This window comes from Brassica oleracea, chromosome C2 (assembly GCF_000695525.1).
Source record: "Brassica oleracea var. oleracea cultivar TO1000 chromosome C2, BOL, whole genome shotgun sequence".
NCBI classification, from domain to species: domain Eukaryota; kingdom Viridiplantae; phylum Streptophyta; class Magnoliopsida; order Brassicales; family Brassicaceae; genus Brassica; species Brassica oleracea.
The window spans coordinates 49,109,950-49,121,755 of record NC_027749.1 but is presented as its reverse complement, the minus strand read 5'-3'; the positions used below and the strand labels follow the sequence as shown (position 1 = coordinate 49,121,755).

Here is an 11,806-nt window from a genome sequence, read left to right as displayed (position 1 = left end):
ATCGATCGATGCGTTTTTGAACAAAAACGCATCGATCGATCCGTTTTTTTTAAAAACGTTCGGAATATACCGAGGGACCTGTTCCTCGGTTTATTCCGAGGAACTCTTCCCTCGGTATATACTGAGGGACATTTCCTTCGGAATTTTCCGAGGGACAGCTCCCTCGGAAAATTCCTTGTCCCTCGGAAAATTCCGAGGAACGAATCCCTCGGAAAATTCCGAGGAACGAATCCCTCGGAATATACCGAGGGAACAGTTCCTCGGAATAAACCGAGGAAAAAGTCCGTCGGTATACTCCTATCGATCGATGTATATATGTCCAAACACGCATCGATCGATGAACTTTCGAGGAATTATCCCGACGAAGTTCTCCCTCGGTATATTCCGAGGACTTTTCCGACAAACTAGGGATCCTCGGAATTTCCTCGGAAATTTATTTCCTCGGAATTCTCCCTCGGTATATTCCGAGGACATTTCCGACAAACTAGTGATTCTCGGAATTTCCTCGGAAATTTATTTCCTCGGAATTCCGTCGGAAAATTCCGGGGGATTTCCGAGGAAAAAAGAAATTCCGAGGAATTATTTCCGACGACGTGTTTCGTCGGTATGTCGTCGGAATAACGATATTCCGACGAAATTCCGACGATTTTTTCCCTCAGAATCCTTGATGTTTTCTTGTAGTGTTACTCATGTGACATAAGCGACTGTGCCACATCTTTGATTCATTCTTGGAGCTTACGACTGTGTTAGCACTTCCTGCTACTACCTTTCCTTGTAGAATGTACAAGGTTCCTACTTTCTTTCCTTTAAGTAGTGTTAAGCATCCTTTTATAACCTTCAGAGATCCATTCTTAGACTGAAACCAACAACCTTGATCTTCTAATGTTCCCATTGAGATCAAGTTTCTTGACATGCTTGGAACATACCTCACGTTTGAGATCAGGACTGTTGAGGAATCATCATTCTGAATTCTTAAGCTGCCTATGCCTTTAATCTCAGAATAGGTGTAGTTTGCCATCTTTACTCTTCCTGTCTTTGAATCATCAAACTCGACAAACCAGTCCCTCCTTGGTGTCATGTGAAATGAACACCCTGTGTCCATGATCCACTCGTCATCATGCCCTTCGCTTACTGCGTTTGATTCATCCTCCACATTCAGACCAGCGGCATCAATTACTTGTTCCATAACGTTTGAGGTTTCCCCTTTCTCTGAACTGTTGAACTTCTTGTTCCTCTCTTTTCATACAAAACATTGCTTCTTGTAGTGACCGTCTTTTCCACAAATCCAACAAGTCTTCTTGTCTCTTGATTGTGACCTGTTCTGACTTTTTCCTCTGTCTGAACTCATGCCTCTCCGATCTGACCTGCCTCTTTCTTGAACATCTAAAGCCTCTGAGCTGTTCTTGCTCAGTTTACCACTTGCTCCAAGTTCCAGACTTTTTGACCTTATGGCTCCAGTGATTTCCTCCAAAGCCAGAGTTGTCTTGCCATACTTCAATGTTTCTTTCAACTAGTCGAACTATTTCGGTAAAGACATTAGCAAAACGGTGGCTTGATCTTCATCTGGAACTGTAACCTTCACGTTCTCCAAATTAGAAATCATTTTGAAGAAGTCGTTTACGTTCTCCTCCATCGTCATGCTCTCAGACATCTTGTACCCATACAGTCTTTGCTTGAGATATATCATGTTGGGTAAGGACTTAGCCATGAACAGCTTGTCTAGAATCTTGAGCATACCAGCTGCAGTCGGTTCCTTTATGACTTTTCTGAGAACATGGTCTCCCAGACTTAGTATGATCGTAGATCTAGCTTTCCCTCTCTTCTCCTTGAGGGTTTTATCCTTGAGACTCTTTTCTTCCGGTTTGATAGTAGACTCTGTGCGCGCTTCATTCGTTGAAACCTCAGCTTCAGCAGCTTCTTCATCTTCGAGACCTTCTAACAAACCCAACAGCTCCAGATGAGCCAGTAGCTTCTCTTTCCAGAGAACGTAATCACCATCTCCGTCGAACTTCTCGACCTTCAAACGTCCTGAAGTCACGATACCCACGAAAGGACAAAGCTTTACTGAAAAAAACTCTGATCTTTACAAAGCTTCAACCTTTCCTCCTTTCCAGCTAGCCAAACCTGGCTCTGATACCAATTTGTTGAGTCAAAGTTGGTTCTTTGTTCTGTTTCTCACACTTTGTACTCGCGGTTTTCACTCACCTCACTCTCGTGTTTGTTCGCTCGTGTGTATTTCGTTTAGTAGTAAAGAAAAGACACACACAATTTGTCCAGTTCATGCCTCAAATTAAGGTCGCTACGTCTGGCCGAGGTTTGCTCGGAAATCCACTAGAAAGCTCGGTTACACTTAACCCTTAGAGACTGAGCAAAAACGCACTTCTTGCGGCTGCTCTCTGTAGTTCTCTTCCTTCTCTCTTAACTCTAATGTCTCAGCTAGTGTAGGCTTTTATAGAGCGGCTCTATCTTGGCCAGCTCTCCTACTCTCCTATGTTTTCCCGTACAGAGGAAGAAGACAAAAGCCCCTCTCTTGCAGACTAAGGTTAATTACTCCTTTAGTCTTTCATACAGTTAAATGAGCACGTGAGCTCCTCGTGCTTGCTTTTTTTCTAAAGGTATTGCTGAGACCTTCTTCTTGGGTTAGATTCTTCGTGACACTTAGGCAATAACTCAACAGTTTAAACTAAAAACAGTCATACGAGTTCTATGAGTTTGTCAATATGGATGCAAATACGTACGTAAGATAAGAACTCGTTAAGAAAATAAGCAATAAAAGGAAAATATGTCGAAAATGAGTTACGGTCCTACTTAATGTAATTATGCATGAGTAGGATCATGGGTCATACTTTTCAACTAGACAAAAACACTTTTTTTTCAAAAAAAACACTTTATTATTACTTCTTTTATCTTTTGAAAATTCATGCCACGTTCTTAAAAATATATTTCTAACTTTTTCATTTTAATTGTTGCCGTTAACTAAAACTCAAAGTTGTCCTTTAGAATTTGCTTGTTCTGGCTTTTGCTTTACGTAGAACTAAAAGATTTATATATACCACTATAGAGACATGAAAATCTCCTCGAATCAGTTTGGAGAAAAAGAAAAAAGAACTTTTCAATTCAAACTTTAATCTAATATATCTGTGAAGTTTCAGATCTTTCACTTATAATCTTGTAAATTTGAAATGATCTTGTTGATAGCATTTTTGGGGGAATAATTGAAAAAGAAGTATATACTCTTAATATAATACTATGACTTGTTGGAATCGGAGGTTAACTAATGAGATTAATTATGCAGAAAACTAGAAGAAGAAACCCCCTTTTTTAAAGAAATCATTATTTAAGACTTCAACGACATTATTTTTTTGTGCACGCAATAACATTATTTTAGAAACCGTTTTTAAGAAACAATTATATTTAAGAGTTCAACAACATTTCGTTACAACAATTTAATGACGTGAAATGGTTTTCACTAAACAAAGGTTAAACTAAAAAATCATTTTAAAGATTCCGTTAACGTGGACCCAATTTTCCCAAAGCTACGAGAATTGTCTCTTTCGTTATATGTGTGCGGAAATTAAGTAAAGTCGAATACCTTTTCTTATAAAAATTTTTGAAAAAATTAAACACTAACTGAGTGGTTTTCCCTTAGAGGGAAATATAATAATAATTATTACTTAACCTCCGTGATTTAAAAAGTGATTTGATCACTGATCATGTTTGAAGATATTTTTGATTTCGGTCGATTAGGACCTCATGTAAATCAGAAAATGTAATTATAATATTTGACCTCTGCTAATATCTCCTGGTCGGCGATGATCTCCATCGTTGTCTTGAAATGAAACATCGAACATTTGGGAGTTAAAACAACACGTGCTTAGTTATATTATATCAGTGACCATTTTTTGCTACGTACGTTTTTTTTTTTTGGTGTTCTAATGGTAGATGGATTTTGAGAAACTAAAGGGCCGAGGTTCAAAGTAATCTCTCTATATTATATCTTTGTAACCACGCAGACATAAAGTTATGGTTCAAAGTAATCTCTCTATATTATATCTTTGTAACCACGCAGACATAAAGTTATGGTGTGCATTTTATTTACATTTTCTCTTATTAATTAGAGGACTAATCTGAACCTTCCATAGATCAGAATTATCTTCTATATTTTTTTTTTTTTGTCAACAAACGGCTATTCTATTACTCAAACATGAGGTGGTCTGGGTAGCCAGACCGGAATAGAACAACCGATAAAACATAGAGATCTATGAAAAGATCGAGCATTCCTAGCTAAAGAATCAGCAATTTCATTCTGTGTTCTTGGCACGCAGGTGATCTTGAAGTCCGAATTATCTTCTATATTAAAAAATACATTACATGTGAATGTATATAGTATGCTACGTACGTTATATGTGAATGTGTATAGTATGCTGCGGAATCGGCTAGGCCGAGTTTAAGAGCCTGGATTACATGTGAATATATATTATCTCCTCCGTTCCTAAAAGATTTATATTCTAGAGAAAACTTTTCTTTCAAAAAGATACATATTTTATATTTTCAAAGTATTTTTTGTCAATCTTTTTTTTTTGTGGAACACAACTTAATTTCATAACTCTTCAAACTGCTTGATTACAACGATTAGAGGGAATTAACCATCTTCTTTGATTGAAAACATAAACTACAACAATGTAAACTAAACAAGATAATTCTTCAAATGAAGATGACAGTGGTTTCGAGACGAAGTTTGAATGCGTCGGGGTAGCCTTCACGGCAAAGTCAGACGGCGTAGAAATAATCACATATAGTGACGTTGAAGACCAGCTCTCATAGACGAGGAAGCTGAAACCGGAACTCAACAACGAGTTCAGGAATTTCTCTCCTTTCATAGAAAGGAGGTATGGTGATGACAGAGACCAACCCGGTGAATCCACCGGTAAACTATTCTTCATAAAAGAGAAATATGGCATTAAGCTCAAGATAAAGACCCCGGTGAACCCACCGGAAATCCTTTGCATCTTTGCCACACTTAACAAATCATCAAACACGGGTTTAAGATTTGGTGGGCCAGCAAGATGAATAACAGATTCACAGATCTTACAGGGTCAGGCCCACAAGATTAACATTCTCGGCTTTGAACTGAACGGCTGCTTGATCGGGAGACTTGAAAGCTTAGGGTTCTTGCCGGAGTTGAAGGAGCAGTCACCGGTTATGAAGCACGGCGTGTCAGATGATGGTAAGTTATTCTCCCCAGAGTCGACCAAACTCACAACACCATCTATCGAAGATGGAGCAGAACTGTCGTCAGCGCGTCGGACCTCGCCATATCCATAGTAGAGTCTTTCAAAACGGGACCTTGCCGGGATGGAGGTGGTGGTTGTGAATCGAGGTGAGCTTGTCCATATCAACAAAAATGCTTATCTATCGAAGATGGAGCAGAACTGTCGTCAGCGCGTCGGACCTCGCCATATCCATAGTAGAGTCTTTCAAAACGGGACCTTGCCGGGATGGAGGTGGTGGTTGTGAATCGAGGTGAGCTTGTCCATATCAACAAAAATGCTTCCACAGACAGCAGACGTTCGGTCACCGGAAACTAAAGGCGGAAGGAGGACTTGCGGTGGAAGGGAGGAAGAGATCCGACGAAAATCTTCGGTTGAGAGTCTCTGAGTTACGTTGATGGAGACAAGGCTCGCAGATCTGAACGAGACAAGCGAGGAGCCAAGGTAGAGGCTGCAGCGAGGGGAGGAAACGCTTGGACTAGATGTAGGCCAGGAACCCCCGGAGAAACAAACAATTCTGGTGGTATCCAAACCGCCAGAGAATGCCATACGAGTCATCTCAAAGGAGGGAGGAGCCGAGCACGGAAAAGACAACACAAAAAACTCCAAAAGAACTTAAGTAGATAGAGACCAGAGTGAAGAGAAGCAGGGGAGGAAGGAAACAAAGGTGACGCCGGCGAGAAGATGCGCCGCCGGCGCCGTGAAACGGTGACCAAATGGGTGTCTTGAGAATTGTGCTTGAGAGATTTATTAGGGCGAACTCTGTAATTTTTGTCAACTAATAATGAGAAATTGTGAAGTTCAAGAACATTAATTGCATTTCTTAAATTTTATTGCTTTCAAAATATAGGAAATATAACATTACAAAAAACTATGCACTTATAGATAAGTTTTAATATGTTTTATTAAAAAGTTTGAAAATTCTAAAACATGGATCTTTTAAGAACGGAGGGAGTACTATTTTTGAATTAGGTTTGTTTGCATTTATATTTGAGTTTCTAGAAGGGGTTAAACTGCTTTTAGTGATGTGAAATACTTTGCATCTCCATGATATACTATTCTAGCAACTGTATAGAAACTCAAACAAACAGTCAGATTTTTTTTTGAAAACTGGCCTCGTCAGAAATTTAAACTGTTTTTCGACGAATTTTTGTCTATAAGGGGTTAGACCATGATTATCCAGGTTTCTTAAGAGAGTTTTTAAAGTTAATAAAACATTTAATTAAATCAAAACTAAATTAAATGCATGTTACCGATCCTTAATATAGGATTTTGGGGACTGATTATTAAGAGAGTTTTTAACCCACGTGTCAGTTTATCATTAAAAGTGCATTTATTATTATTATTTTCTCTCTCTTTTCTTTTCTTTTTGTCGTCTCTCCTTCTTCTGTCGTGGTCTCCGCCGGACGACGATGGCACTAGCTCGGCCAATACCAGCAGCAGCAGGTCTTCTCCACCATCGAAGTCTTCTCTCTTCGGTAAGTTTCTATTGCTTACAATTGCTTCTACCTTGGATTCCATCTCAATTATATTGTGTTTACAGATTTTTGGAATGTCGTTGTGGGATCACAAAACTCATATCATGGATGCATTGGTGGGCCTAATCGTATCACTGGTACACAACTCAACGATTCTCCCTCATACTGACTATTATTTAATCAAGATGAGGAGCTAAATAATTGTCACCGCTCTGCTGCAGTTTGCGTTTGAAGGAAAACCGCCTTCATCGTATTGCCTCGTGGCTCTTCCTCTCGTGATTAGTAGTATCTCATTGTACCAGAAATATCCATACCTGGACAAGAAGAAGAAGAAGGTCTAACACTCGTGTTCCTTGGCGATCAAGGCGTTGGTAAAACAAGCATCATCACTTCGTGTGCGGTAACTTCAACAACAGTTATCAGGTTCCTAATCTCTCCATCTACATTGATCGATTAAAACACGACATACATGATATTGATACATACGCAACTGTTGGGTCAATATATAGCTAGGTGGTTTGACCTTCCAGATTATTTTTTATATAATGATTGATCGTCTACTTCTTTCAAGTGTTCTAGGGTTTTGTGGCGTTTGTTTGTATGTCAAGCATTTACTCGAATGGTTAAAAAAAAAGTTAAATTTTTTTTTTTTAAGAAACCCAATTTGAGAAACTACCATTGTAGCACAAAAATTAGGTGATTTTTAACTAAGGTCCTTAGCTAAAATTTAATAGTTAAATAATCATTAAAATGTACTTAAAAAACTTTATGGGTTTCTAGGGATAATCATGCTCTTAGTTGCATGTGACTAGTTTAACAAGTCAATTAACCAGTGGTTTATTGATCTTAATTAACTTCATCTAATATGGTCAGTATGTGTGTCTCAGTATTCCAATAAAACTTATTCAATATATCAATGCCTCCAGTTTTGTCGTAGATTATCTAAGTGTTGTATATGCATGCCGCATGTTATGTTAAACCAATTCCATGCAGTTTACCTACAAGTTTATGCTAGAAACTTTTTAGTAAAAGTATATACGTATATGATTTAGGCAGCTATTGATAACTAACTGATGGTGATTAAGTGATGACTTTGATAACTAGCTTTTATAGCGATAATAACAATAGTAGGCATACTTATAAAGTATTTCCTACATATATAACATATAAAGCAACTGCAAAATATACAGAAGAATGCTTCAGCTCAATAATTATACTAAAGATATGAAACATTATTAGTATTCATGAAATAAATACGAGGAAAATAGCGTGGTGTCACACACATTCTAAATGGAACTGGACACGAGAGTGATGTTTCAAACAATCTCTTTCTTCGCAATTTTCGTATTGTATTGCCTCTCTAAACAGCTTTTTGTACTTAGAACATGGAAGTGTATATATATATATATTCTTGTGACCAAATCATGAGTTTTCTGTTTTTGTCCCACTCTTGTAATCATCATTCTACTACAAAATGATGCCCTCTCTCACTTTTATTTCGGCTTCTTTGATTCGTCTCCATTTTTTCTCATCATTGGTATTTTTCTTACTATTTCTGTGAACTTTTGAAAACAAGTAACTACTAATGAGTCACTGACATGTTGGTTTTGAATGTTAAAAGTTTATTTAAATATTTTTTTTTAACTTTGCATCCAAATCCATGTATATTATACATCATTGTCAATTATAAGCTAAAGAATATCAAAGCACCGGGTCTAAACCTAAGTTACAACGTTTTCCTCCAACATATTGCACCAATAAATACAGCTCAGTTGTCGTAGTGGGGCCATTTGATCTAGAAAATATTTTATGTGGAAAAATGGAAAATTTAATATTTTACATGAATGTATTTTTACATGAATATACTTTATTTTAATAAAGAAAACATTTAATAAATAAACTAAATAATACAATTAAAAGAATTTTGTACAACTGAAAGAAGGAAACTAATAAACCTCCTAACACGAAAAACAAATTTTAACTGAAACTAGAATTTGATCCGTGCACCTGCGCGGGTTTTGATTTTGATTGTGAGCTTTGATTTTGATTTTTTCTTTTATAAAATTTTAATGTTTTTCAAAATGCAGAGGTTATTTGGATATTTTTAATTTCTTATGAACCTACTCAGACCCAGAAAGAGACTCAAACCTGTCCAAAAATTGATAATATTCAAATGGAGTTTAATTTTAAAACCCAAAAAAACCTGATATCCAAAAAAAATTGATTTATATTCGAATGGACTTGGATGTCTATGTCTAACTGATTATGTACACACAAAAAAATTGTTAACCGATTTGAATTCTTGTCACGAATGAAACAATTTCGTAAAAAAATGTAAAATTATTAGGTTTAACACATAAAATAAATGATGTTCAAATACTATAGTAAATACAATTAGTGAAGTAGCTAAGAAGAGTGCAAAAATGAAAATATTATGTAAATACTTTAAAATAGGTAATTATTGTTTTATGATTTTTAATAAATGATGTCGAATTAATTAGTAAAAACAATAAATGAAGTGGTTAAAATTAGTTTTAAAAAAAGAATGAAAACCGGTAAGAAACCACTTAAAAAATATGCAAGTATTATTTTCTACTTCAGTTTTAATGGAATATATTATGTTGTGATATAAAAACAAACTAATATCATAAGTACAACAAACATGATAGAAGATAGTTTTTTAGAGGTAATTAATATCTTTATGACTTATATGGAAAAAGAGTTGTAGACTGCACATATAACATTTAGGAAAATAATATATCGTTGCGATACCATTGGACTTATTGAGGCCTAGCTCTATGTGACGTGACTGAACTTTGGATTTTAAAAAGTATATGTGTAAAATATGTGTGAATCGAAAGAAATATGTAGACTGCACATATAACTTAGGACTTGGGGTCATAATATTTTTGGTTTTATCCTACGATAAAAATGAATGATTTCGATATTGATATAGTAGAGTAGTGAATCATGTATTTTGGAAAGCTATAATTTCGATAACAATGATTTAGTTGATACTATTTATTTTAGGACAACATATTAATCTAACTGAAAAAGACAAGCATTAATATAGGTAAGTTTCATAATTACTCAGTGGCATGATAATGTAAATAACTTTGAAAACTAAGGGTTATTTTTTATTATTACTTCTCTTTTAATAATAGAGATAGATTATGTTGTGATATAAAAACGAACTAATATCATAAGTACAACAAACATGATAGAAGATAGTTTTTTAGAGGTAATTAATATCTTTATGACTTATATGGAAAAAAAGTTGTAGACTGCACATATAACATTTAGGAAAATAATATATCCTTGGGATACCATTTGACTTATTGAGGCCTAGCTCTATGTGACGTGACTGAACATTGGATTTTAAAAAGTATATGTGTAATATATGTGTGAATCGAAAGAAATATGTAGACTGCACTTATAACATAGGAATTGGGGTCATAATATATTTGGTTTGATCCTACGATAAGAATGAATGATTTCGATATCGATTTAGTAGATTAGTGAATCATGTCTTTTGGAAAGCTATAATTTCGATAACAATGATTTAGTTGATACTATTTATTTTAGGACAACATATTAATCTAACTGAAAAAGACAAGCATTAGTATAGGTAAGTTTCATAATTACTCAGTGGCATGATAATGTCAATAACTTTGAAAACTAAGGGTTATTTTTTATTGGTACTTCTCTTTTAATAATAGAGATAACATTTACTAAATAAACTAAATAATACAATTAAAAGAATTTTGTACAACTGAAAGAAGGAAACTAATAAACCTCCTAACAAGAAAAACAAATTTTAACTGAAACTAGAGTTTGATCTGCGCACCTGCGCGGGTTTTGATTTTGATTGTGGGCTTTGATTTTGGTTTTTTCTTTTATAAAATTTTAATGTTTTTATAAATACATAGGTTATTTGGATATTTTTAATTTCTTATGAACCTACCCAGACCCGGAAAGAGACTCAAACCCGTCAAAAAATTTATAATATTCAAATGGAGTTTAATTTTAAAATCCAAAAAAACCTGATATCCAAAAAAAATTGATTTATATTCGAATGGACTTGGATATCCATGTCTAACTTATTATGTACACACAAAATAAATTGTTAACCGATTTGAATTCTTGTCACGAATGAAACAATTTCGTAAAAAAATGTAAAATTATTAGGTTTAACACATAAAATAAATGATGTTCAAATACTATAGTAAATACAATTAGTGAAGTAGCTAAGAAGAGTGCAAAAATGAAAATATTATGTAAATACTTTAAAATAGGTAATTATTGTTTTATGATTTTTAATAAATGATGTCGAATTAATTAGTAAAAACAATAAATGAAGTAGTTAAAATTAGTTTAAAAAAAAGAATGAAAACCGGTAAGAAACCACTTAAAAAATATGCAAGTATTATTTTCTACTTCAGTTTTAATGGAATATATTATGTTGTGATATAAAAACAAACTAATATCATAAGTACAACAAACATGATAGAAGATAGTTTTTTAGAGGTAATTAATATCTTTATGACTTATATGGAAAAAAAGTTGTAGACTGCACATATAACATTTAGGAAAATAATATATCCTTGCGTTACCATTGGATTTATTGAGGCCTAGCTCTATTTGACGTGACTGAACATTGGATTTTAAAAAGTATATGTGTAAAATATGTGTGAATCGAAAGAAATATGTAGACTGCACATATAACTTAGGACTTGGGGTCATAATATTTTTGGTTTTATCCTACGATAAAAATGAATGATTTCGATATTGATATAGTAGAGTAGTGAATCATGTATTTTGGAAAGCTATAATTTCGATAACAATGATTTAGTTGATATTATTTATTTTAGGACAACATATTAATCTAACTGAAAAAGACAAGCATTAATATAGGTAAGTTCCATAATTACTCAGTGGCATGATAATGTAAATAACTTTGAAAACTAAGGGTTATTTTTTATTGTTACTTCTCTTTTAATAATAAAGATAGATTATGTTGTGATATAAAAACAAACTAATATCATAAGTACAACAAAC

At 34.5% G+C, this 11,806-nt stretch overlaps 1 protein-coding gene across 1 annotated transcript; it reads left to right on the top strand.

Annotated features, from left to right (window-relative positions):
• Positions 1-6,638: 6,638 nt before the first annotated feature.
• On the top strand, positions 6,639-7,273 carry LOC106326385 (CMP-sialic acid transporter 5-like). Its single transcript, XM_013764377.1, has 3 exons — positions 6,639-6,748; positions 6,814-6,885; positions 6,970-7,273. The coding sequence occupies exons 1-3, from the start codon at positions 6,683-6,685 to the stop codon at positions 7,087-7,089; spliced, it is 258 nt and encodes an 85-aa protein (XP_013619831.1). The 5' UTR covers positions 6,639-6,682; the 3' UTR covers positions 7,090-7,273.
• Positions 7,274-11,806: the final 4,533 nt, after the last annotated feature.